The sequence below is a fragment of the Perissodus microlepis genome, chromosome 20, assembly GCF_051167445.1.
Source record: "Perissodus microlepis isolate ML-2025 ecotype Zambia chromosome 20, ASM5116744v1, whole genome shotgun sequence".
In the NCBI taxonomy this organism is placed as follows: Eukaryota; Metazoa; Chordata; class Actinopteri; order Cichliformes; family Cichlidae; genus Perissodus; species Perissodus microlepis.
The window spans coordinates 33,818,581-33,846,419 of record NC_140480.1 but is presented as its reverse complement, the minus strand read 5'-3'; the positions used below and the strand labels follow the sequence as shown (position 1 = coordinate 33,846,419).

The window sequence follows — 27,839 nt, the reverse complement described above, 5'->3', positions numbered from 1 at the left end:
TTTGACGCGAATCTGAAGGCGAGACCGTCCCATTACACAGCCTCGCACTTCTGCCCTTCTCGGTCTTCGGAGGACCCGGCCCACATAGACTGCGAAGGCTGGGTCCTCCGAAGGATGCAGGCCCTGAATTGAGACAAGGCTAATGATCCCAAGCACTGCAGCAGATCTACAACAAGATGTTGCTGCAACGGCCCAAAGTTCAGACATGAACCGGACTGAAAGGCTGTGACGGTATTTTACGAGAGCTGTGCAGAAATGAAAGGCCACAAACCTGAAAGAACAACATATAGAAGAGTGGACCAAAAGCAGCAGTCAACAGCATCAGGCTTTTATTGGTCACTACACAGTAAAACAAATAATTATAAAGCCACACATCAACATACTTACAGTCTGAATATAGGCACATTTCTTTTGTTTGAACTCCTTCCCATTAACATGCTTTTGGCCATCACCAGTGGGCAGAGAAAAATCCAGCACTGATGTTCCATCCAGCAATCAGAAAGCTCTCTTTTTAGCTCCATTTTTGGTCTCCACCACCTCGAGTATGTTTTTTTCCCCCCTTCGGTTAAACATCTGGTCTCTAAACGCTATTTTTTCTTTCTTTAATTGGGAAGTTACATCTGACACCACAAACATTTACAAACCAAACTTTTTATGCACAAAAACCACAAAATCATCCGATTCAGTACTGACATAAAACACTGCTAAATTGATTTAGCAAAAACATTTTTTATTCATTTATAGTTTTATTGTTTTTTTATTGTAACGACGCTTCTTTGCAACAAATCCTGTCCCAGTTGAAAGCCGGTTTATTTCCTGTTTGTTAAATGGTTCCACATGTGTGTGGCAACCATGAAAAACTTGCCAAATCTTCTCTGCCGGTGTCAAACAGCTCATTCTGCTACTGACTCTTTGGTGTATTTATTGGACTGGATCATGATTTTATAATACCAGCAGTATTTTCATCAACATTTAGTATGCCTCAGGAAATAGCCACAGCCTCACACTCTGTCACCCACTATGACAAAGCTGGTCCCCTTCCCTAACATCTTGCATCTTATGTACTGCCACACAAACGTCCGACAGTCCAAATAAAAGTACAGCGTCGTTAATCTTTACAATGAAATGTCTGAAACGATTAGAAGTCTCTGAGAAATCCTTTTAAATCTATCACTATTAAACCAGTAGTGCCAGTCTACATGAACTGATGGCTCAACTGATAGATACACATCCCAGCAGCATGTATACAGCCCTGTAGGTCTGTACAGTTGTCTTTTCCTGGATTCGGCTAATGCCTGTAGAAATACATGAAGTACTGACACATACGAGAAGTAAAACAAGTATTTTTTGGCCTTCTTTCTTTTCTTTCTTTTCTTTCTTTCTTTCGGTTACATTATTTTTCCAGGATCGCTGACTGTGGAAGGGGGATTAAACTGCTATTTTAAAAAGATCTTCATAGTCTTCTCTTTAATTTGGTTAAGCATGCTGAACCCCGCTGAAAACAAACAAGCATAAAACTGTTCAAAACAAATTTAAGGGGGTGAGAACTGATGCTTCCCCCTCTTACACACGGCTGATCGCTCGTATGTTCTCGCAGCCCTCAACACTTCCCTTTCAAACCAGGTTATATTACTTTTCATTGAAAAAACGTATTGTCGTACAGTAGACGCAGATGTACAAACACACTGGATAAAAACACACAGCAGGTAACAAACAACACGTCAGTTAATCAGTGATGGAGATGCTGCAGAGCTTCATTCAGTGATCTGCAGAGACACGAACGGCTCATTAGGAACACTGATGGAAGCGAAACAGTGTTAACCTCTACTTCGTCCAAGCGTAACTCACCATGGCGACCTTGCTGGTCTGTTCGCGAGTTCGAATCCTCAGCTTGTTGACGGTCGTCTCGGCGATATCTGCTCTCTCCTCGGCTTCGTCCAGCTCGTGTTGGGCTTTGCGGAAACGTATGGTACTGCAGCTCACCTGCTCCTCCTGGTGGACAAAAAGACGATCCCTTTTAAATAGATGTTATTTTATATAAATTAGAGCAGCTCTAAAAAGAAAAAAGTCCCTTTTAAGAGGAAGAGACCTCCAGCAGAACCAGGCTCAAGGACGGGCGGCCATCTGCCGTGACCACTGAGGGGCGGGGCTTTTCTGGGTTGCTCTCTGTTGATGTCAGTGTTTGCATGTCAGAATATCAATTAGTAAATGCAAACTGTGCATTTACTAAAAGTCCCAAATATCTGTGGCACTCAGGAAATAACTGTACTTTTATGGAGGGTGGAGTGGGTTGACTACACAGGTAAGCACACTAATTGTTCTAAAAACAAGCAAATAAAAAATGAAATAATAAATGCTGTTTTTGTTTAAAGAAAATCTCCCAGGATCATTGTTTTTTTAAGGGTAATCTTGAAAATCTGAACATGCTGATTATGATCTAAATTTTCCTTCTGTGTGCAGGAAAAGTCCTGCTAGTCATTTGTATATTTTATGTATGTTTATGTTTGCATACTTGCACATGTTTCACATTAAAAGCTCAGAAGTGAGTCCCTCCGTGCAGGGATATTGACTTTATAGAAATAAAAAAGATCTGTTTTTTAATCATTTTGATGCTGATTTGCATTTTATTGACGAGAGCATTACTGAAGACTCACAGCGTTCTCAGCTTGTCTCTTGTAGCTCTTCACTTTGGCCTGCAGCCTTTCAATCAGCTCCTGCATCCTGAGCAAAGTCTTTTTGTCCTCCTCTGACTGCACGAAAGCACAAAGATCCAATGAAAACACAGAAGACGGGACCAACATCTGTATGACAGCAGCAGCTGGATGCAGCGAGGACCTCACACCTGGTACGTCAGCTCCTTCACTTTCCTCTCGTAGCGTCGAACCCCCTTCTGATACTCCTCGCTCTTCTTCTGCTCCAAAGTCAGCTCCGTCTGCAGCGCCCTCACCTGCACACACAGCAGCTGATTTACTTCCTGCTGGTTACCTGTTACTGATATAGAGGAGCAAAACTGCCAAAATCAAGCATGAATAAATAATTAAATGACTCAGTAAAAAATATGCATGCATCAATGAATCTATGACAAAAGGTAAAATCAAATGTAAAAATGACCAATAAGACGAATTGATTTAAAAAAGGAAAACTGAAAAACAAAGAATCAAATGATGTTCCATTTTATAACTTAATGTCTCTTTATTATCAAGTGCATTTTTTAGTGCATTTAATAGTGCGTTCAGTTTGGGATTTTTTTGAGTCATTTACTTTTTCAGTTTTCATTTTTAATGATATTGGGGCAAGCAGAGGAATCTTAGCAACAAATCCTCCCTCAGAGACTGAGCTTGCTGTTCCTCCCCAAACAGGTCAGGAGAGTTTTTAATTAAACACGTGCTGCACTGCACTCCCGAGCGTCAACAACAACATAACCGACCTCACTCGTAGTAAAACAGTAACCGTCAATGACTTTGTACCGCAGTATAAACAGAACAGTTAAACGTCATGTAACCGTAAACAATAAAAGAACATCTTAACAGCAGCACGTGTCCCAAGGCATGATGGGAGATAACTGGCCGCTCCCCCAAAACACAACAATACTTTAGTTCATACAGTGCCAGTTTACAACAACAGCCACATGAAAGTGTTTTATACTGTAGGCTTAAACCTCAACAGTCAAACAACCCTCCTGTGAGCCAGCACCTGGCAACAGTGGGAAGGAAAAACTTCCTTTTAACAGGAAGACACCTCCAGCAGAAGGTTTTAGCAAGTTTATACATGCCGCGTGCCTACATTGTTATGCAGCAGATACCAGTAGAGGAAAATTGTTCCCAGCACAAATATTCTTTGGCAATTACTTCTTTGATAAACCTCAAATAAAGATGTTTACCCTTTTTTAAGATGACTCTTGGCAGAGGCAGTTTTTTTCTGTAAATGTGCTTTTTTGGAAACTGACCTAAGAAGTTACTCAGACGTTTTGGGGTTTTATTTATGTAATGCATGTAACACATCCACCGCTGTATAGAAGAGTATCTGTATGACAGAAATAAGGAAAAGTAGAAAGTGTCCTTGTTAAACTACCAGGTGTTGCACTGAAACGTGATTTAACTCACAGTGAGAAACAATTTTGTGACTGAGTTTTCACTCACTGTTGTCTCCAGTTTGTGGAGTTGTTTCTTTCCTCCCTTCAGAGCCATCTGCTCCGTTTCATCCAGTTTCACCTGCAGTTCTGTCAGAAGAACATAGATGCTGTAAAAACTCGGTGACATCTGCAGGTGAACTATGTGAACAAGTTATCATCTACAAGTGAGGAAAGTATATCGTGCGTGTTCAGATAATCCAGATAACAAATGTGCCAGAAAGCAAACAGACAAGAAGTCTGTGCTTTAATTTTGGCGAGCTAATTTCTATTGTTTCTATTAACCTACCATGACAACAGGTGACATCACAGGGTTAGGGTTAGGGGTTAGTATACATGCATTTATTTTTGTCAGTAGTGTTATTGTACCTTTTACAGTAGACTCCATATTCTTCTTCATTCTCTCCAGCATAGTGCTGCTGTCCTGCTCCTTCTTCAGCTCCTCCGCCATCATGGCCGCCTGGTGAAGCACAAACATTAACAGGATTCTGGTAATAAGTATTTGAGGCTGACAGAGCGTGTGATGGATGCATGAATCGCAGCTTTATGGGGTAAATAAATGATTAAGAAATGCTAAAATGTCTGAGTTATTAAATTTAAAGATTAATAAAGTTTTCCAGCATCAAACTCAGTTAACTTATGATGAAAACTACAATTTAACAGCAGCAATTGGTTTGATCAGGGATCAAAGGTCATGGGTCAGGACTAACATCACTGATGGCCTTTTTGGCCTTCTCCTCAGCATTGTGACTCTCCTGCATCGCCTCGTCCACCTCTCCGGTCAGCACAGACAGGTCAGCCTCCAGCTTCTTCTTCTGGTTCATGAGGCCCGTGTTCTAAAACAGGAAGTCATCAAACCGTCTGTCATGATGAAATGCTCATATTTCAACATGATTGTATTTGATGTGCCGTAATTAATTAACCTTTGCAGCGAGCAGGTTAACTCTCTCTGACACCTCCACCAGCTCGTGTTCGGCCATCTTGCGGGTGCGGTCAGTCTGTTCCAGGACCCCCCGCAGCTCCTCCTCCTCCGCTGACATCAGCGAACACCTGCGCTCCAGGAGGGCGATTTGCTCTCTGAGCTGATTGGTCAGCTGGACTTTTTCTTCTAGCTCCACCTGCTGCTCTTTAACCTGCGATAGAGTTCAGCACAGAAAGACTGGTTTACATGTTATATCATTTGCCACTAGGGGGCGGAGCTTTGGTTTGGTTGAAGTTTTCACTTCTACTGCATTTTTCAGTCCATGATTGATGTGATAATGAAGCACAGTGTGGTCAGTAAATAGCACATTCCCTGGACACTGTTTTTACTCATCATTCTGATGTGAACAGGTGAGCGTACCTGTATCTGCAGGTGTCTCATGATCCTCTGGCTCTCTGCTTGTTGCCTGTTGGCGTTTCCCAGCTGAACCTCCATCTCGTTCAGGTCAGACTCCATCTTCTTCCTCAAACGAACCGCCTCGCTACGATGACGAATTTCTGCCTCCAAATTGGCCTGCATAGTCTCCAGGGAACGCTGCTGGCTCCCCCTGGTGGACAGCATTGGAGTTACCTCTCCATCAGCACTAAGGTTGCAGTTGTCAGTTCTTTCTCTGGTTATGAACCTTTTTTTTCTGGTATGACTGGTTGAGGCAGACCCTACACAGGGAAAGAGCTGCTGTGGACTCTGTACTTATGTGCCTTAGGACGGGGCTTTAGCAGAATTATAGACAGTCACTGCTCGCTGCACTTACAGGCCGTCCATTCAGTGCAGAGCCTTCTATCTAGCCTGCCAGCTAACAGTAGCTAACAGTAGGCCTGTCCTGAGGAAGAATAACCTGGACCAGAAGCACTGCTGGCCTTCTGCTGCTCCTCGGTGGAGAGTGTGCTCTCCTCCTGACTGGTACACAGGAAGGCTGTGCAGAGGGTACAGCCCAAAAAAATCATCTGCCTCGCCAGATCCTCCTGTCTCAGGAAAACCAGGACCATCACAGGTGACCCCTCGCACCCCGCTCACCACCTGTTTGACCCACTGCCCTGTGGTCAGCGCCTCAGGTCAATCTGGTCCCACACCTACCTCCAGACTCACTAACAGCTTCTTCCACACAACAGTTTTTCCTTTGCACCACTTTCAAGCATTTTCCAATGACAATAAAGGCCTATTAAATTTAATTCAATTCAATTCTATTCCATATATTAAGCCCCTTTCAGTCTGTTATTAATATATTTATTACCTGAGGCTGTCGATCTCCTCCTCTTTCTCTGCAATCTTTCGGTCCATCTCTGCTCTTATCTGCTCCAGCTCCATCTGATATTTCAAGATCTTGCTTTCCTCATGTTCCAAGGTTCCCTGATCAATGGAAAGGTAACAGTTCAGGCAATAAAGACTTTATAGATAATTGATTACAGCAGCTAATTACCTCTGCTTCCTCCAGGGCAGCTCTAATGTCGCTCTTCTCCACGTCGAGGATCTTCTTCATCCTCTCCAGCTCATGGATCGTCTTCCCTTCCTGACTGATCTGATCTGTCAGATCCACAATCTCCTCTAGAGATATATAAAGAAAACACTTTGATACACTGGAATTTAATCCCTTAACTCCCACAATATTAAAAAAGGATTAAAAAATTGAAGTAGTTTGTTCACTGGACTACAACTTCTCTTCACATCATGATATTCTCCATGATATTGAGCTTGTAAGACCAGGTCCCTGAAATGAAGATACCAGTGTGATTGTAGTAAGTTAAGAGGACAGGGGAGGTACTGCAGTACCCTGCAGGTTCCTGTTTTCTCGTTTAATCGTCTCCAGCTGGTCCAGAGCTTCTTCATAGCAGTTCTTCAGTTTGAAGAGCTCAGTGCTCAGACTGCGAGACTCTTTCTGCGAGGCCTCCAGCTCCATCTGACACTCGTCAAACTTCAGCTTCCAGTCACTGAGCACCTGCATCAAACCAGTGCACACATTTGTTTCTGAGCACACCTACTTATGGGCATTAAAGTGTAAATCTCCAATGTTATGATGGGGAATCGTGCCATATGTCTGACCATGTCAAAGTTGCGTTGCCTCTTGTCCAGAGCCAGAGCTGCAGCGTTGGAGCGCTCCAGTTGGACCATCAGGTCTTCCATCTCTATCTGCAGACGCTGTTTGGTTTTCTCCAGTGAGGAGCACTTGGCCTGAGACGCCTCTGCAACTTCTTCGAGAGTCTGCAGTCTCACGACCAGTTTCTTCCTGCAAATACAACAATTCAACTTATTAAACCTTACCAGTCTAAAGTCTAAAGTCAGTAGCTGCTTTGAATGAAACTGGATAAAGAATTTAAACTGTGGTCTTTGCATTCTCCTATAATGTGTTAGAAAGGGACCTCAGAGTGACATGTAGCTACAGCAGTGTTGTCTTACTTTGCTTCCTCCAGCTCCTCTATCCTCAGCACAGCATCAGTCTCATACTTTGCTTTCCACTGAACCACCTGACTGTTGGCTGTAGACAGCGCCCTCTGCAGTTCAGCCTTAGCTTCCTGCTCCTCCTCCAGCTGTTCTCTGAGAAGGCTGCAGTCGTGTCGGGATGCCTGCACCGCATGAGCCAGCGCCACGCGAGCCTGAAACACAGACACAGGATACATTCGTTCCAATAAAATACCTTCAAAAAGGTATTAATAAGAGCACTGTAGTGACCTGATGTGTTACAAGTGTAAGAGTTAAGTATTACTTTGCTCTCCTCCTCCAGCTGTTTCTTCATATCCTCAACATTCTGGCAAGCGCCCACCTTCAAGCGCTGGAGCTGAGCGATCGTAGCGTCTCGCTCCTCCAGACGACGTCTGTACTCGGCTGAAAAGGCGACAGCCAAACGTACATGAGTTCTTAGACATCAGATATTCATTTACCATTTTTACAAATTGTATTTTTTGGTAGGCGTGTTTACTAAGAATCGTGGACAAAACATAAGCACAGATTCAAAAACTTTCATCATTTCAGATCAAACATAAAATGATGTTGGACCTTTTTATGACTCAGAGGACAGAACACTATCAAGAACGACCCTCAGATACTTAAATTATCCACCAGTGCAATAGTTCACTATTTACTACTGTTAGTGCGGGACGGGGTGATGACTCCATGAAGTCAATTACCACATCAAAAAAAGTTGTGGGTCATTATCAGCAGAGGTTTCAGGTAAAACCATTGTGAGACCTTGCCTCACCCTGTCATGTGACCTATTGAGATCACCTGACGCCAGATGTGAGTGAAGACTAATGTGCCTGGGAAGGAATCTCAAAGCTGCATTGTAGGTGACTGACAGGCACTTCCTGTAATTTAGATCCTAACAAGGGCTGCATGTTTGTAATCTAAAGTAAATACAGAAAGTTTTTACTTTTAAGGTATTTCATCAGTTGAGCCTGAAATTCTTGTTTTAGATGGAAAAATGGGGAATATCTAACGGGGAATTTGAAATCTAGGTGTAGAAACCAATGCATCGATGTAAGGAAACTAAAGAAGTTCAGTTTTTAAAAATTGGTGCCATTAAAAGTAGCAACATCATCTACTAGTGGTTTCTATTTCAGCCATGATTGTAGTGATGGCCATCATCGCTAGCTTTAATAAGCTTTTATTAACATTTTATGACCTTCTACTTGTCCTGTTAGCAAAGCTTAAGCTGAGAGGGAGAGGAATTTTTGCTATCTCAATAATTCTCCATCACCTTTTGCTGTCAATTAATGTTCAATATTATTATGATGATCACTATAGAAATCATTTTAAATACTTTTTTCTATAGAGTACGTTTTAAGCATTTGTCCTAATAATCCTAACACAACAGACAGGAAGCTGAGGACATCCACACAGAGTGCTGCAAGATGTAGGAGAAAGAAAATTCAGGCAGCCTAAAATCAGGTGTTCAAATCTGTAGAATCAGTGTCTGTGTGTCTGTGTGCTGTACTGGTTTCTGTGACTGCTCGTGCTTTCTGAGCGTTGACTTCAGACAGTTGTCTCTGCAGCTCGTCTGCTCTGCTCCTGCTTTCATTCAGCTGGTCCTCATAAACCCTGCACATCTTCTCCACAGCAGCCTGCACACAAAGATCAATCAACAGAGAAGTCACAGTTAATGTGGTCTAAGAAACATGATCAACGTGCGGTGGTTACAATGTGACCAATTCTGGTCCCACTGCACTGCATTAACATGTTTTACCTCCTCACAGGTTTAAAGTGTAAACAGGTCAAGAGCAAGAACCACCTTGTTTTGTGTCCCATCATCAGTTCTTTTACAGTAACGCTGCTTTATGAGGACAAAGCTGTCAGAGCATTGGAAATGGCCTCTGGGCAGATTAAGATCAAGGATGAGAGGCAGCACTGTACCCAGCTCTGTTACTGCATCCATGGCAGCATAAACAGGGCCAGCAGGACTCAACATGACGAGCAGACTGACACTGATGAACCTGGTGGAGTGGCCCCTTAAGCGGGAGGTCTGTTCCTACCTTTGACCTGGAGAGCTGCTCCACGCTGGCAGCCAGGTCATCAGCCTCCAGCCGGAACTCCACCTTCTCCTTCTCCAGCTTCTGTTTGACTCTCTGCAGAGCATCTATCTGCTCGCTGAGCTCCGTCACCATGTCCGAGTGCTTCTTCCTCAGGGTGGCTGCTGTTGCTTCGTGGTGAAGCCCCGCCTCCTCCAGCTCCCGCCGCAACTTCAGGAAATCTGCCTCTCGCTTCCTGTTCAACAAAACAGTATTTGTGATAATCTGGGTAAATCTCAGTATTGAGATACTAATCCATCCACTGTCGAACTCTAAAGGTAGGAATCTACATCTGCATGTAATCTTTAAGGGGTTTCTCTGACATACAGCTAGAGCTGTGTTCTTGAGATCACCATATTAGTCTCAACGCCTCACAGGAAGTAACTGTGCATACAATGACCATGTTATTTTAAAATAGCCATGATTTGAGCACTTTGTATATGACCGAAAGTAAGGAAACACAGGACGGGTCACCTCTAACGTAGCTACTGTGGCTCTGACTAACTGACCCCTAATGGATCCCTTTGATGGAAGTTAGAAATCACCAAAGCCTATTTTAACCTGTTGAGGGCGATCTGAGCCGCTGAGGCTCCTCCTGCCTCCTCCAGCTTCTCTCCCAGCTCCTCCAGTTCTCTGGCAATGTCGTTCCTCTGACGTTCCGCCTTGGAACGCCATGCCCGCTCCGCCTCCAGGGCCTCCTCCAGCTCCTCGATACGAGTCTGAGGAGGGCAAGTACAAAACAAACTACAGCAGCAGCAGTGAAGAAGAGGAAGCTGAATAAGATCCTCTCTGCGCCAACCTGAAGCTCTTTGATCTTCTTATGAAGCTGAGCAGCCAGACTCTGCTCATCCTCCAGTTTTGACTGAAGCTGCACCAACTCAAAGTCTTTCCTTTAGAGAAGGGTGAAGAGAGAGAAAAGCATTTTGTAGGGATTGACAGTAATAAAGTACCTTTTTTCAGTTAAAATGAGCCCTTTCAGCTAAACATTTATATTCCAAAACTCTAGACATTTCTCCTACTTTCTCAGTCTCTCTTCCTGCTCTTCCTTCTGGTTTTCCAGGTCCCTCACTGAGTCCATGGACAGCTTCAGATCCCCCTCTAATTTCCGTTTGGTTCGTTCCAGATCAGTCCGCACCTTCTTCTCCAGCTCCAGCGAAGTCTCAACCTGCACATGAGTTAGAAACCAGTAATAACAGCAGGGAACATTACAGGTCTTTTCTGGACCAGTGCTAAACAAGCTTTCAAAAGTTGGTTGTAGAAATTCTTTTGGGTATTTCAGTGATTGTTTAGGGACAGAGAATTAACAACCTGCAGGGTTGAAAAAGAAATCAGTGTGAAAGTGCCAAAATCTGCCAAAAGCCCAGACCTGTGGCGTCCACTTGAAGCTGGCTTCAAAAATAAGTCAAAGCTCTAACACACTCCTGTGCTGAAATGTCCAGCTTTACAGCAGAATTAAACATGTTTACTCTCTATCGTGATGCTGTATGAGTGAAAATTTTATCCACTCGTTTGGATTTTGTTAAGGTTTAAGGCTGGGGTGAGATGCTAATGACCAGCTAATGCTAGCAGGTTTGAAACAAACACAGACACATTTCTGCTAATTAAATAACAGAAAAGCAAAATACTAGAATTTTACTCAGAAAAGCTGAAGCATGGATACAAGGACTCCACAGCAACACTTATTATTTTTCAGTTCATTCCATTCAAGTGCTACAAAAGGTACAAACAACACAAACACAGGGGAATTGTCCATTTCAGAGACAGGTGAGCGTGGCAGTGGTTATCGGTGATCGGTTACAGCTACCCATGTTGGAGAAGGTAACGTGAGACGTGTGTACGGGGATAGAGGGATGGCAGTATGTTTCAAAGCTGATATCCCATAAACAGCAAACTGCACAGCGTGGAGTGTGGATTATAAAAAGCCCCACAGGTCAGAGGTGCCTTCAAGATGCTTTATCTGAGTTTTCATATGAAGATTTTTCTCAACACTAAAACTCAAAAACAAATGAAAAAGTTACCTGAATAAACTTCAGGTAATTCAACTTTATTTATACAGCACAGGTTCAACCAGTCGTCTCAAGCTGCTCATCCTTCCACTCGAGCGCCATAAATAACAGTTTATATTGCAGCCTACTGTCAGACAATCCAGGAATATCTCTCCTTACACTGTCCACTTGCTGCTCCAGTCGAGCTTTGGCCTTGGCCAGCATGTTGACTTTGTCCTCCTGCGCCTGGAGGTCATTCAATGCCTGCTGGTGAGCTTCCAGCAGGGCAGCCTTCTCTCTGCTCAGAGATGCTATGGATTCATCTAGAACAGACATCTCCTGTGATAGGTTCTTCACCTGCATGGAGAGAAAAAACAAACATTATTCTGTGAGTGAGGGAAGTGATGGAAAGCAGCACTGATATGGTCTCTTTTGGGGAACAAACCTTGTTCTCAACCCCATGTCTCTCTTTCTCCACTTTAGCCAGGGTCATCTCCAGGTCATCCACGTCTCTCTTCAGCGATAACACCTCGTCCTCCAGCTGGCGCTTCTTGGACGTCAGCGTGGCGCTCACCTCCTCCTCATCCTCCAGGCGCTCCTGCATCTCCTTCAGCTTTGACTCCAGAGAGATTTTAGACTGAATCAGCTGGTTGCAGCGGTCCTCAGCATCCATCAGGTTGTCCTGCTCCTGGATTGTTTGGATACAAAAAGTTATTTAAATATATGAGGCCAGTCTGCATATCAGTAGCTAACAGCTGTAATATGGACAGGGTATATTAAAAATTATGAACAAGTGCATAAAATTCTTGCATAATGGACTACACTGTATACAGAGTGACTAAAATTGTGCTCTTATGACTGCACATGTCCCATGACCATGACTAGCTGGATCACTAAAACAATGAGAGTTTCTTTTATCGGTGGGTGCTTAAACCCACAGAGGGTTTGCTGAGGCTAAAACAAGCACCCAGAATAAAGGAATCAACATATTTTAAATAGCAAAGCAGGAAATATATCACTATGACCTCAGAGGGCGAGAACGCACGATTAAAAATGACTAAAGAAATCTCCAGCAGAACTACGCTGGGTCTACTACCAGTGGGCCGACGATAAAAAAGAGATTTATAGAGACCACGAACAATAAACAGGACAAAACATGATCTAATGCAGAAAGTAAACCTATGTTAACCTTTTAATGACCACCAGGTTTCTGCCTTCATTGACTCAGTTCTGTGTTTTCTATTACTCTGTGAAACCCTGCTGTAAGGATCCTGATGTGGTGAGCTGGCACCACTCGTTTAAATTTCTTTATGGCTTACTGCTTGAAGCTGAAGAGCCAGGTCATTTTTCTCCTGAACCAAAGCCACCTGCCGCTCCTCCGCCTCCTTCCGCTTCACCTCCGACCTGATGAAAAAAAACAAACAGAAACATGGCAGAACATCAGACGTCTGTCTGCGTGCAGCTCATTTCAGGCTGTAGCCCCGATTCAAGCGCCGGCGGATTAACAGACCTGCCGTAGGCCTCTTTTAGTTTCTTGAACTCTTCGTTCAGAGCGGCCAGTTCCTTCTCTACCTGGGCACTCCTGAGCAGCGGACGGAGCTTAAAGAATAATATCATCCACGGCCAAGTCCTCACTGAGAAGAATGCCCTGATGGCAAACTGGATCACCATCGCTGCGTCCCTGAGAGGAAGAAGAATAAAAAAATCACATCAGCCCCAAAAAACAGCTGATGAGAGTCAAAACAACAGCAACATGCTGCAATAAGCAAAGTTTAAACATCTTGGCATGGTCATATATTCATTAAACTCTGTGGAGGTTGCTTTTCTTTCTTGGAAATACAACTTCCTCCTTCCTTCTGATCAACTTTTCTGGCATCAGCACTTAAAAAGTTTTTAAAGTCTCCTTTTTACTGATTTGTTATCATTCATTCCCCTGATAGATGTGATACTGACCTTTGCAGCATCAGTTTCTGTCGCTCCATCCTCATGAGCTTCCCTCTGCATATGGCCTGAACGGTGGTGAGGATCTGAGACAGACGGTTGTCCCTGATGTCCTCCAACTGACCCAACAGACCCGCCTTAAAGAACACCTGAGACAAAGCAACGGGACCATCAGCTGAACTCCAACAACATAGGTGTCAAAGGCAGGGTAAGCATGAATTTGTTGTACCTTTGTGTGTCCAAACTTGTACTGGCTGTGGTCTATGTCAAGAGAGCCCAGCAGTTTCTCCACAGCCTTCCTGTTGTCCACAAATGAGTCCTCTGGAATCGCAAAAGGGTTCAAGATGCGATAACTGAGAAGAAAAAAAAAGTCCATTACTGAAGAGCAATAGCAGATAAATATGTGTTAGATATGGGACTCACCGCTGTCTGAACTCAGCGTACAGGATGCGGTTTGGAAAGCCCTTCCTGCAAATCCTGATCCCCTCGAGGACCCCGTTACACCTGAGCTGATGGAGGACCAGGAAGGGATCCATCACACCTGGAAAAACAAAGGAAGGCATCTCAAAAAATAACTTGGAGAATACTTTAACTGTGCAGTCCTACAATATTTTTATTTGGGGCATGGGAAGGAACTAGAATTTCCCTTTCAGTGCAATTTAGTAAAAGTCATTACTTCAGATGGTTTCTTTACAAAATCGAGCATTACGCTAAAACCAAACTGAAAGTGCATCAACAAATGCATGTAGACATAATATGTCTGTTGTGACTTGTAAAGTAGTAACAATATCTTTGGTAATATTTCTGGCACGAGACAATAAAAACATCTTTAGTGGTGCCAACGTGAAAAACAACTTTTACCCCACCACATACAGGTCATTCATTTAGCAAGTTTATTTTTCTGGGTGAGGACGACTCAGACACCAGCTGTCAGTAGATACCAGGGTTCATGGTTTTACCTGGAATCTTGCTCTCATTGGGGATTATGCAGCGCACAAAGTGAGGTTGAGTGCTGCGAAGGTTAGCCATCAGCTTATTAAGATTTTCCTGTAATAAACACACAATTAGTTGAAACCTCTGTCATAGCGTACAGCAGGGGCTAAAGGGTCACATGACAAACTGAGACTGCTGTGGAGGCCCCCCGGTGTACTGTAATGGTGTCTCAGGGGAAGCTGCCAGTCACACCCACCTTGTGCAACTGTGACACAGTTTGGAAAGAAGCTGCTTTCTTCCTCCTCTGTTTGGTTTCAGCCTTCGGATCAATAGCTAAAATAACACAAAAAAGCAAGACTCAATCCAAACACACTCATATAGTTAAATTCCTTTTTGCAGTTGAACGGTTTTCCATTAAATATTTAGTGCAGCTGGTTTTTTTACGCATATCAGAGCTGATGTAGTTCTCAAAAAGTCCAGCCATCAGTTTGTTGGAGGATTTCTGGAAGAGGGCCACCACCGTCTCATTCAGAGGATCTCTGTTCTTGTCCAGCCAGCCTGTGATGTTGTACGGCACCTACAACACACACCAGTCAGTTGAGCTTTTTATACCAAATCTTTAATGTGACATCAACCTCGGCCAGATCTAACTTGAGAGAGAGAGGCGTTGCATTCAAAGCGTATTTGCATGACAGACACTCTCAGGTCAAAGAAAAGGTCCAGATGTTAGCTTGTAGATGTACCAGATGTTTTTCCCACCTGTCAGTCAACAGTATCCTTTAATCTCACTGATAGTTGTTTTAACTGTAGAGCCATCCAGTTCACATTGCTATCAGTTAGTTTCCTTGCTGTCAATACAAGTAACCGAATTTCACTGATGTTCTGTGGCCACTTTGCTGCTGAGCTCTTCTAGCCACTGGGTTCTCATATGACTTAAAGCACAAGTATGATCCTGTATAACAAATAACTGGATGTGCATTTGTCCATTTATACCAAAATAAAACATCATAAGATTTTTTTTTTTGTCAACTCAAGCTTTTAAAAACAATGCTGAGAATATAACACAATTTTTTTTTCCATGTTTATATCTTTAGGATTTTTTGTGTTCCTTATTCAAAGTCACACCCGACCAATTCCCATCCCGACGTTCCCTTCCCAGCAACATTCTACATGTCCAGAGTTTCAACCCAAGCTCAAGAGTAAAATCAAAAGCTTTATGGCTTCACCTGAAAAGGCCAGAACAACGTCTCTATCACCCTGCTGTAGCTCTGTAGCTTATCTGAGCTAAGACCAAAATTAAATTGTCCTGATAAAACTGGAGAACTCCACCTTCAAGTAGACTTCAAATGACCAACAACAGAAAAAGTGACTTTATGAAAGGATACCCACCACTCCAGCATAGTGAACCAACTCAAAGTGCGTCTCATATTTGCGCTTCTTGTCTAGACGCGGCCGCTGGAAGTTGGGTGACTTCCCAAGATGGTTGTCGTAAAGTTTGGTTTTAAAGCTGTGGTCCGTGGCCTTGGGGAACATACATTCCTCCTCCATGATGGATAGAATACCCATTGGCTGGACAAAGGAGCTCTAATTAATTCATTTCATATTCACATGGGCTTCATATTGGAATCATCCAATGCAACCCATGTAACACGCAAACATACCTTCTCTATGAGGTCTATGCAGGCCTGTAAGTCCAAACCAAAGTCTATGAAGGTCCACTCGATGCCTTCAGCCTTGTACTCTTCCTGCTCCAGGATGAACATGTGGTGGTTAAAGAACTGCTGCAGCTTCTCATTGGTGTAGTTGATGCACAGTTGCTCAAAGCTATTGAACTGCAAACAGAAATGAACCATATTTTTGTAGTTACTGATCAAAAGATGTTCAACTCTGCAAAATGACCAAACCACGAGTGACACCAAAGAAGAAAAATCTTTTCTCTGCAAAGCTGTCTACTAGTGTTTCCTGTGCTAGGTTTGAGCTGACATCTAGGATATCCTTGCTATGATTTCACGACTTTTATTCCAATGGTTGCGCACTATTTTTACTGTAGCATTTATCTTCAAAACATATATTTGGTGTCACTGGAAAGACCTGGACCTTGGCTGGATTTGAAGATGCTGAAAGTGTCTCTTTGTATTTCCTTTGTACCTCAAAGATCTCAAAGCCGGCGATGTCCAGGACACCGATGAAGTACTGACGAGGCAAAGAAGTGTATAAGGACGAGTTGATACGACCCACCAGCCACTTAAACATGCGGTCATAGGTGGCTTTGGCCAGGGCGGCCACTGCATAGTTCACCTAGACACAAAACACAACCTGTTAGTTTTCCTGGAACCACAGATAAACATGTTTGGAAATTTACAGTTAAGTTTATGTAGTAAGACAGAAAACTTTGATCACCTGTTCTACAGTCTGTCCTTTAACAATAAACTCATTTCCCACTTTCACTCGAGGATTCAACAGGCCTTTCAGCAGGTCAGCAGAGCTGATGCCCATCAGGTAAGCTGCCTTATCTGCACCTTAACACACAAACCACATGCAGGTAATTATCTGAGGTCTCTACCAGCACAGACTAGACATGTAGGGATGGGTATCGAAACCCGGTTCTTGTTGAGAACCGGTTCCCACTGTTTCAATTCCTTGGAATTGTTTGCCATTTTTGCAAACGATTCCCTTATCGATTCCAGTCGCCCCGAATGACGTCACCATGTTGCGGAGCGTCATTTACCTGACAGGAAACACGGCGGCTCAAACGCTCAAAAGTTTGGTTTTACTTTACTAGCAATACTTGCAAAGTAGAGATTTCATTTAAGGGAGGAAACACTACGAATATGCAAAAGCATTTGCTCACAAAACACGCGATGACCTTAAATGAATGTCGTGCTTTTAATTCCACTCCGGACTCGTGAATCTCAACCCAGCAGCAGCGGTAACGTTTGCACATCCTCTCCCGTTAATGCGGCAGGTAAATAATCAACTAACAGTGCATATTATGTTAGCGCGATCTGCCTTATTACAAAACCTGCCATTACTGTGCATTTAGGTGACCATGATGAGACAGACAGAGTCTGGCTCAGACGCTGGCAGTTCTCGCTGCAGTCTACCGGTAGCGTCTCCTTTCAGGCCAGGATAGACGAATGTCACCGAGCAGTGACTCAGTTTGTGGTCAAAGGCTTGCACCCATTTGCCACAGCAGATGATTTTCAGTAAGTGAATGTCTTTAATTGTAGGCAGGGACATTACTGGATATTCTTGTGTAATTGCTACTGAATAATTTATGTTATACTTTGTTATTGCTACAGAAGAATATTTATTTTATTATTTTACATTTACAATTTTTTTTCCTGGGGACCCTGTGACACCCCATTGAAGAGCCGAAGGCTGTGGGTCTCTTAAGATCTCACTGTTGGGTTTGTAAGGCCATGTTACTCCTAAATTTCTATCTTGTTCAAAGAGAAGATACAAAACAAAGTTCTGAGCTAATCGACCTTAGTGTTCTCCTTTTTTAAAAAGAATCGATAAAGAATCGAATCGTTAAACAGAATCGAAAATGGAATCGGAATCGTGAAAATCTTATCAATACCCATCCCTACTAGACATGTTTTTCACAGTTATACAAAAAGATAAAAAAAGGTGAGGACTTGCTCACTTGAATGTCAGATAGTTATAAAGATCAACTACAATGGACCATATGTAACTGATGGCTGTCGCAGCTCAACCACAAGTTCATAATACATCCTCTGAGGTTGTGTATTGTGAGATTTGGGCGAGGTCTGCAGTTAGTCCCAGCTCATGACCTTTCGCCTACAATTAGTATTGCATTGGTACTTTCTGTACCTTAATCAAGAAATTGAAATTGAAAAAGTAATTTTTGTTTAAAAAGGCTAAAACTCTATATTGTTGCTTTGTTATCTTTCCATCATATTCTACCAAAATCATTTTAATAACACACTGCGAGACAACAGAAAGCTCTGTCCAAAATCACCGACAGGCAGCATCGCTTGCATCCATTATACAAACTAACTGTTGTGTCTTTGTGATGGTGTTTAGTGGGTCATACTCTCTGTGCCGTCCGCTTCGGCCTGCTCTTCTCTCTGTTTCTTCTTGAACTTCATGTTACCGAAGTGCATGATGGCTCCAACAATTTTGTAGCAGCCATACTTCTCCTCTGGAGTGAAGCCCAGCGTGTCCATGGCATGCTGCACACAAACATACAGATTACAGTTTACACACATCATCAGAGAGAGTTTTCTTTGAGACGCTGTGTTCCTCTTACATCGGTGAGCCTCAGTTCCTCTCCGTCACTGATGCCCTCCACCGTGGTCACACCCTGAGAGCAGAAGTGGTAGTCGCAGGGGTTGGTGGTCACCAGCAGCATGTCTGCATCATACATCATGAAATTATTTTATCATTAGTTATCACAGTTAACCCTCTCTTTCTTCCCACGCTCCTCAGACTGTAAATGGCACGTTTCATATTTTGTGTGGTTACATTTCATAATGTTATTGTTCAGTTATTTGGTAAGCAGAGGCAAAGACAGAAAACTGTAATAGCTGCCTCATTGTTTTAGGTCAGTCAAGTTATTTGACGGGGGTGCATAAACATGCACCAAAGCCTCCCCAGATTGCTGGGTTGATAAATTAGATTTTAAAGGCATGCATTGTTTTTATTTTTCTGCATGTTCTTGGTTTTATTTCTGTTTCTGTCAATAATGCAGTTCTATTAAACTGAGTGTCATTTATATAGCTGGTGTCTTTCATTGGACAGGTTACAGCACTGGGTAGTTTTTTTGTTTGTTTGTTTTTTACCTTGTAATTCTGGCTTATGATTGGACAGAATCTGGTAATAGATGTGGTAGCTTCTCTCTCCTGGTTGCTGGAAAACAACTCTTGACTTTTCTAAAAGGTCTGAGGAAAATAAACACAAACTACGTCACTCATCAGCCAAAGCATCGCGAGACACCCACAACACCTCACAACCTTTCAGTGTCTGACGCTGAGATGTTAGTAACACATCTTGTCTTGCAATACCACTAAGCCATAAAATGAAGTATGCCCAAGAAATGTAAGATATTGGAAACTTGGAGGACTGTATAGTAACTGCTGCATGACTTAAACTATTCCTCAGTAATTTGTCACAGTGTGCTAGGAGTGTTTGGGATGTACCTCTTTTTCCAACAATGCCCCAGAGCTTTTAGTTTTTGAGACAAGTTTCCAGTGAACTAATGTGCTGTTTCAGCCCTTTTTACACCCGCATGCCTTACAAAATTCTACACTAGATGGATGAATGGTTTTAATTAAAACGTATTTGTGGCTGTGTGATAAAAATGCCATTTGAAAAATGCTGAGTAGAAAGGCTAACATGTTCGACTAGTGCAGTTTAACTTTAACAAATTCAAACTTGGAATAACTTTTTGAGAACACTTACAGATGTCGATGTCAGCAGACGCCAGTTTCCCTGTTGGGCCAAAGTGAATTCTGATGAACTTGCCCTGAAGCACACAAATACAAACCCACGGTCTTTACAACACGTCTACACAGAAATTCACATGAGACACAAAGCTGTGTTCTCCACTCCAGCCTTGAGGATGAACTCACAAAGCGGGAGGAGTTGTCATTGCGGATGGTTTTGGCATTCCCAAATGCTTCCATAGCTGGATTAGCTTCAATAATCTGATCCTCTAAAGATCCCTGAATACAAAGAGAAACATTGCAAAGACATATTCCCAGTATGGGTAATTTTTTTTCACTATGGACTGGAACAGTTAAGGAAAAGGGAAACTGTTGAGGCGTCTTACTCCTTTTTTCACATTTTCTCCTAGAGCAGCGACGGTGGCAAAGTACTGTATCACCCTCTTAGTGTTGACTGTTTTCCCGGCACCTGACTCACCTCTGAAAGGATGGTGTAAAAACAAAGCCAATTTTCAGTTAAACAATTTAAAATATGCCTTTATCAGTGAATGAGAGCAATAAAATATTGGTGCTGCTTCATCATGACATGTATAAACTCTACAACTCTGAGGCGAAAGACAGAACGAATACACTGAGGCACATATTAAGTGAGAACACGACTCTCTGTTCTCGGTTTAAATCATGACATTGTGCAGTCACGCACAGGCTTTGAAGCCTTCAGCTGAGTGTTTTTGCTATTTCCGTTGAGCTAACTAACTGGATGTAATGAGCGATGGATGGGTCTACAGAAGAAACCAAGGCCCTGTGCTCTCCTACAGTAGTGACTATGGATGTAAAACTTCCACCACCAAGACTGGAACCTTGTTTGAAACAACTGGAAGACCTATTGCCATCCCTATGCCATGATACCCATGTGGAGTACAGTTAAATCACAGGTGTCGAACTCCAGGCCTCGAGGGCCGGTGTCCTGCAGGTTTTAGATGTGCCCTTGATCCAACACAGCTGATTTAAATGGCTAAATGACCTCCTCAACATGTCTTGAAGTTCTCCAGAAGCCTGGTAATGAACTAATCATTTGATTCAGGTGTGTTGACCCAGGGTGCTATCTGAAACCGGCAGGACACTGGCCCTCGAGGCCTGGAGTTCGACACCCCTGAGTTAAATCATGCTAGTCAGATGAGAGCTGTGATGTTTAACGATCACTCAGCTACCAAGAACTGGAAGTAATTCAGAATCCAATCCTGGTATGTGGTTTATACTTTTCTGCTCCTAAAGAAGAACCAAGGTGCCTCAGTATCCCTGAGCCATGTGTTCCTCCGGCTTTCTCTCTTCCTCTTTCCTTTTGGATTCCATTCCAGTCTCGACCTAGTGATGTTAATGGTTGGCTTCCCGAGGTTGAGACCAATCCACCTTTAACTGCAGCACGTACTCCTTTCATAGGGAAGATCCTTCCTCATCAAAGTCGATTTGAGTTTTCTGTCAGTGTTTCTCTGTTTGGGTCTGGGGCCCTTTAGCCCTATCTCTACCCCTTTTCCTCAGGGAGAGGTGGTCCAAATCTGTCTGGCCTCTACCCTTTGACTTGTCTACTATGGGTGTCTCTGTGAACAGAAGTGTAGTTTTGGAGTATTTTAGATACTCATTAGCAACTTTTCGTCATCTCTGCACCATCTTATTTTAAAATTTGGATTTCCACAATACATTTTTTTTTTCAATAAGACCATAAACTCTTGATTGTGACCATTAAGCCATCATGAAATATTTACTAAATAATCAAGGGCGTGGCAGAGGCATTTACCCATAGACTTGTACACGACTTTGAAACTAGAGGAGTCTCCCCCTGCTGGCCAATAGAAAGAATGTTCCTGGTTAACAGCTTTATGCTCTGACCTAGAAGCTACTTCCATCTTTTTATATGTAGTCTGTGGTTTAAATTAAATAAACTGCAAGTTTATATACAGGACATGGTTTGCTTTTCTCATAAAATTCATATTTCCATTTGTATTTTTATTATGATGTCATATTACCGACCGTAATGTTAGACCAGCTGTGATTCTGACTTACGTGATGAGCATTGACTGGTTCTCACGATCTGTGGGGGAAATAAAACCAAGTGAATAAATATTCAGAAAAGGCAAATCATGAGCTCAAAGTTTATCCACTAAGCCAACTGTTAAAAAAGTGGTCCGTACATTGACACCACAAACACAGACTATACCTCTAATGTTTAATTGGAATAAAAGGTGCAGCACAGAAGACATTGTCAACTGGCTGGTTGCCAGGCAACGACTGCAATGAGAAAGCTGACAGCATGGCTGATGAGGCTAAAGGTGACTCACTCTGCAGCAGGTCAGTGTAAGCATTGTCAGCGATGGCGTAGATGTGGGGCGGCATATCTGCACGGCGCCTCCCTTTGTAGGCTGTCACCACCTCAGGAGTGTAGACCGGCAGCCATTTGTATGGATTGACTGTGACACAGAACAGACCAGAGTAGGTCTGACGCAGAGACACACAGTTAGAAACACACAGTGAGGAAGATGGAAACGTGTTTTTGATGGTTGTACATTAGAGTAGATGCTAACATAGATCATCCACATGCTGTATCTCCTCCTCAGGTTGAAGAGGACAGATGCTTCGTTCAGGTGTGTCAACATGGCCATGTCCTCTATCATGTCGAACTTAGGAGGGTTCATTGGCTGGAGGTCGTCTTCTTTTACTATTAGAAACTGAAACACACAAACACACATGAAGCTTTAGTTAAACCCCTCAAAGTGAAATTTAACTATTTGTTTTTTGATTGTGAAATAAGAAAAACAACATTCCACACATTTTAACTCAGGACAGCAAAACAGTGCATGGAAACAAAAAAGATCAAAAGCAGATGTAGTTTTATTGTGGGGGATAATTGGGGCTCGAGTGTTTCTACTCAACATATTAAATGACTAAATAATAATAATGAATAAACAGCATATCGAGTAATTAGAAGTAGCTGGCTGACTAACCCGTCCGTCTTTAGTCTCCACAGTAGTCTTGTCTCCATTCAGCTCTCTGATCTCCACTTCAGTGTATGCTTCAGTTTCATCGGGCATCCAAATGCGCTTCGTGCCTAAGAGAAAAGGATTACATAGTATTTTATTTAGTATGCGTTAGCATATATATATATACATACATACAGCATCTAGACCTATGCACAGAGCAGAGGTGGGAAGTACAAATACTTTGTTACTTTGTTATTTCCTAATTTTCAGGTATCTGTACTTAACTTGAGCATTTATTTTCCTGAAAACATTTTACTTTTACTCCCTACATTTTAACATGTATATCTGTACTTTCTACTGTTTACATTTTCGAAACAGGCGCCTTACTTCTGGTTTAACATTTGAGGGGAGTTATTACACGTCAGTGCGCACTTTCAGACATCAAAGCGATGTGAGCCTAAACAGTAGTGCATGAAAGGCAGTACTGTTTGTGTATTGATGACCAGGGTTGCTGCATACTGTGTGTCATAGTCTGGTGTTAAAGTGGGCCGGTGTTTGTTTGTCTTTTTACAAAGGTAAGGAGTGCTCAGGTAAGGAGTACCGGTTTTAAAGAACAGTGTGTGATTGGTGCACAGCTGTGGTGTAGCACAGATTAATTGGAAGTTTCCACCTTCATACCTTCTAGTATAAAAACAACATAAACTGTATAGTCTCAGTGTAGAGGATGGAACTCAGCCAGGGCAACTAAAGCTCAGAGCAGCAGTACTTAAGCAAAGAAGTTGAATCACTACTTTGACTTTTACTGGAGTAGTTTTTTTACACTAGTATCTTTTCTTATACTTAAGTACAGATTGTCGTATTTTCCACCTCTGGTACAGAGAAATATAAAAAGGAAACGGAGACCGTCAAAAGCTTGGGCCTTGGCAGCCAGCTGTTCCAAGTTGGTGAGGCGGAGGTAGTGAGCCGCTTCTCCAAACTCCGCCATGTCCAGGAACCGAGACATCTGAACACACAAACATCACAGATATGAGCATTCATTAAAGATCCTCGGAGGGCTGTTATTTCCCAAACAATGTGGAAAAAATGTGGTACTTTCTGCTTTAAATGTTCTGAAGGCTCATGAGCAAACTTTTAAAGCATTCTCAGACAGCAGCATTTATCACCATGCTAATAAATAACAGTGCTGGCTTTCTTCTGGCTAAGGTAGGGCGACACTGATCCAACTTCTGAACCAACTTCTGAACCAACTTCTTCCCGTTCTGTTACGTTGGCTGCAGATATGTTCTGATACAAAGTTCAGATGCTCATTTTCCACCAGTCACACTTGAGAGGACGTGCACCGTCATTGTTTAATGCAAACGCCATCAGTAGATTTCTCATGTAGAGGCTGCGTCTGTTTCTTGAAATTATTTGCAGTGAGAAAAAAATAGAACATGAGCACATTTATCTTTGGTTTCATTATAAGCCACGATCATTCATCCCATCGACTGCACTATAAATCTTTATTTAGCTGCGAGTAAATCCCAGGCATGGACTGAACTAAACTGTGATGTCCACAAATTGGCATGGCAGTCATTCACAGTAGTTCTGGCCTACCTCGCTGCATTACTCAGGCTTTCCGAGAGAGCTAACAGCTGCCACATCAGCTCAACAGGATCCCTTTGCATTGCTCAGGCGTCTCCCTGTATTACTGCCCACAGCTGAGTTGATGCTGCCTATAGAAATTCTTCTAGTAAATATAACCCTTCAGTTATCTTCCTTTGTGTGAGTCTGAGTGCCTTAACTAAGACTCACAAGATGAGGTGAAGCGTCTATCATCTGTGGTTCAAAAGGTAGGTTGTCTATAAATGAGAAGGTCAGTGGTTCTATCCCTGCCTCCTCTACTCTTTGAAGAGTCCTTGATACTGAATCTTGGGTTTGAAATGTCTTAGTGCAAAAGTGATTCTGCATAGAACAAAGTGCTTGGATGAATGAGGCTTTTCATAAGAAAGTGCTCTGAGTGCTCAAATACTCTAGAAAAATGCTGTGCAAGTCCACTTGGCTTTTCCTTTTCAACATCAGGACAGAGTTAACTGGGAGAAGACTATTTTATTAGTGGGCAGAAATCATCTGCTTGGCCACATTTGACCTAATAAACCTAAATCCATTCACCCCTGAGTCCACATAAAGTCCACAGTTCAAATATGGTGAGTAAAGTATTGAACTGTTGATAAATGTTGATTATTTGGGAGTGAACACAGAAACCCGTTTCTCAGTCTGCTTCTTATAAAATAAGAGCAAAATAATATAATAATGTTTCATTAGTACTTGTTTATATTTTGAGGCTTCTGTTCTTGTCTAGTTTAACGAGGTTCAGTAAGAACATTCACATACTTTTGAGCACCAGTAAAAGACTCTTTAGTTGTTGAAGCTCATGAAGCTAAATTTTCACCTTATTTCATTAAAAATGAAGCAGATTTGAAACCAACTCTCCAGGTCTTTTAAATTCAATTTAAATTGATTAAATTAGAAACGCATCTGTTGTCAAATGGACCGGAAATCAGCTAATACAAAATGACATTAGTGAATAACCAGGGACACAATTCTGTTTCTGAAAATTAGGATGACCATCTCACAATCTGACTGCAGCCAGTGGGAATGCAACAGGAAATAACGTGCAATTTTAGCAAAATGAAACAAAGTAAAACATATAAAACAATTTTTTTGTAGGACATTAGTAAACAGGTACATCTAACTTCATCACTGCGTCACAATCCTACAGCTGTTACCAAGGAGCAGATAATAATGGTGTTAGCTATTAGCCGTGCATCTTGTCTTCAGTTCAGTAGCAAACTTGCACTAAACTTTTTCCAAGTTCACTAGATCAGTGTCACACATACTGGACTCATACAGTTACACACTGGGTAACACCTTCAGATGCTGAGGTTGCTGGGAAATTTGAATCCTTTAAATTTTTGCACTTTTTGCATTAAAAACTCAGTTACCCAAGTTGCTGTGTACAAATAAAATTCATCTTAGGATCTATGACAGTCATGTCAAATATCAAAGCATACATCACAGAAATCTGATTGTTAAAATGGGGGCAGTGTACTTACTGTGCTGGGTGGCTCTGTTTTGAAGATCTTTGAGGATGTGCAGAAAAACACAATAGCGCAACTCAAAGAGCATCACTTTTCTTTATAACCTCACTGTGAAGGTCACTGCAGCATGTGACCCCCTCCCCTGCAGCTGACTGGGCAGACTGGTCTGCTGGACGGTCATAAAAGGCCTGCTGTGGTCAGGATAGAATACCAAACTAAAGCAGAACCAAAGCCCCATCTGCTCCCTCCTCATCCCGGTTTTCTCCCACTGCATCCCGGTCTATCTATGGAGACTGACTGTCCACTGCTGACTTTCCCCTCTGTGCTTCTGCCCATCTGTGTTTTGTTCCATCTTTCTGACATGTATTCCATCCAGGCTATCTCTGGGTATTAAACCCCAATTATTCTTTATTTAACCCCGTGGCATCAAACTTAAGCCAAGCTGTCAATGAACTGCTGATGTGGTAAATCAGAGAAACCTGTCAGCATTGCTCCTCAGGCTCTAAAATCTCTAAAGGTAAATAAATGCCGGAGCCTCAGACTTTTTAAAAAAATATTAATTCACAGAAATTTCCTGTTTATTCTTCAACTTTTTTTTCTTATAGCCCACCTGTAAACAAAAATTCATATATTTACTGGCTTTAATGACAGCACAGTGCTAGGACTCAGATTTTTGATGGGTGAAAGTCATTCGTGTCTTCAGTAGTTAGTTTTCAGTATCTGCTTCTATTCATAGAATATTCATTCACATAAACATTGAAAGCAAAGTTGTAATTTAATAAAGTGAATAATTAGTTATATAGATGTGAGCTATGCTAACTTATATCAGCAGATTGAGCAGCTATAAATTCATTTATCTGTATGCAGTTAAACTTTAAATCATTGCAGTTTCTAAAATGGAAACAAATGAGCAGTTCTTTTCTTTTTCTTTTTTGAATGTTTATAATTGCTTCCCCACATGAAATACTTTGTAACCACTGTGTAACCACATTCAGCTAATGCTATGCTAACTGGAAACCCATGAACTACCTACCACTACTTTAATTAGAAAATAATGGCATTGGTCTTCTGAGTTTTGGCTTCTGTATCTGTTAATACTAGAAAAGATTCACTCTAATAAACTGTGATTGTCTTTTCAAGCAAACACCAGCCTTAGAAGCTGCTTTTAAGCTCCCATCATCCTTCTCTGTTTTCCTCCATCAGTTACTGACAGTAATAAATAAGGCAATGATGCACATCATGTTTCACTGACTGATAACCTGACACACTGAGCGAGTCCAGGCAGGATTTGGACCGCAGTGGATTTTGACATTAGATTTCTCTGTGCAGAGTTGAAATAATAGATCTGCAGTGGGGATTAAACTCGAGGCTTTCGGCTTTGATATTGTGCTATTTTTACACTGAGAACAACCAGCCGTCTGCTGCCTCTTTAATCTCATGAAAACTCAGCTCGCTCCACTGTTCGGCTGGTTTTTGAGGACCAGCTCACATATCAACAGGCAGGGGAACTGAAAATTACATAGCATTAGGTGGTGTAAGTTGGGGCAGTCACATTATAAAGATTACCAAAAGAATCTGTAGGCTGCTCCCAGAGCTACTGTCCATGGTTCCAGCTTTGAGCCCAGCAGTACTGTGGCAGATAGATTTAATATGACGTCGGCCCACATTTTGCAGCTCTACTAGCGTCAGCTCTTCTAGGAAGGCTTTCCTCAAGATTTAGGAGTGTTTATGGGAATTTTGGACCATTCTTTAAGAAAAGCATGTGACGTCAGACTCTAAGGTTGGCTGCAGTCTCTGTTCTAATTCATCCCAAATATCTTCTGTTGCGTTGAGGTCACAACTCTGTGCAGGCCAGTCAAGTTCTTCCACATCAAACTCCCTCATCCATGTCTTTATGAACCTTTCTT

The 27,839-nt window shown here is 42.3% G+C and overlaps 1 protein-coding gene across 1 annotated transcript; it reads right to left on the bottom strand.

The window, feature by feature from the left end:
* Positions 1–137: 137 nt before the first annotated feature.
* On the bottom strand, positions 138–25,994 carry LOC146365015 (myosin-7-like). The gene is made up of 46 exons (XM_084916162.1): positions 25,948–25,994; positions 23,756–23,855; positions 22,877–22,980; positions 22,457–22,600; positions 22,214–22,370; positions 21,939–21,966; positions 20,264–20,357; positions 20,064–20,156; positions 19,894–19,957; positions 19,275–19,373; positions 18,743–18,846; positions 18,527–18,665; positions 16,867–16,985; positions 16,615–16,764; positions 16,128–16,298; positions 15,856–16,035; positions 14,911–15,043; positions 14,723–14,799; positions 14,493–14,580; positions 13,957–14,074; positions 13,763–13,886; positions 13,546–13,682; positions 13,103–13,273; positions 12,912–12,996; positions 12,038–12,280; positions 11,773–11,949; positions 10,627–10,772; positions 10,407–10,497; positions 10,169–10,326; positions 9,572–9,803; positions 9,037–9,163; positions 7,810–7,928; positions 7,503–7,699; positions 7,149–7,332; positions 6,879–7,044; positions 6,529–6,653; positions 6,343–6,458; positions 5,472–5,658; positions 5,053–5,262; positions 4,840–4,965; positions 4,499–4,589; positions 4,140–4,219; positions 2,843–2,947; positions 2,655–2,750; positions 1,849–1,992; positions 138–1,766 (listed from the first exon to the last, which is right to left on the bottom strand). Exons 2-46 carry the CDS (start codon positions 23,853–23,855, stop codon positions 1,755–1,757), a joined length of 5,811 nt encoding a protein of 1,936 aa, XP_084772288.1. The 5' UTR covers positions 25,948–25,994; the 3' UTR covers positions 138–1,754.
* Between the last annotated feature and the right edge of the window lie 1,845 nt (positions 25,995–27,839).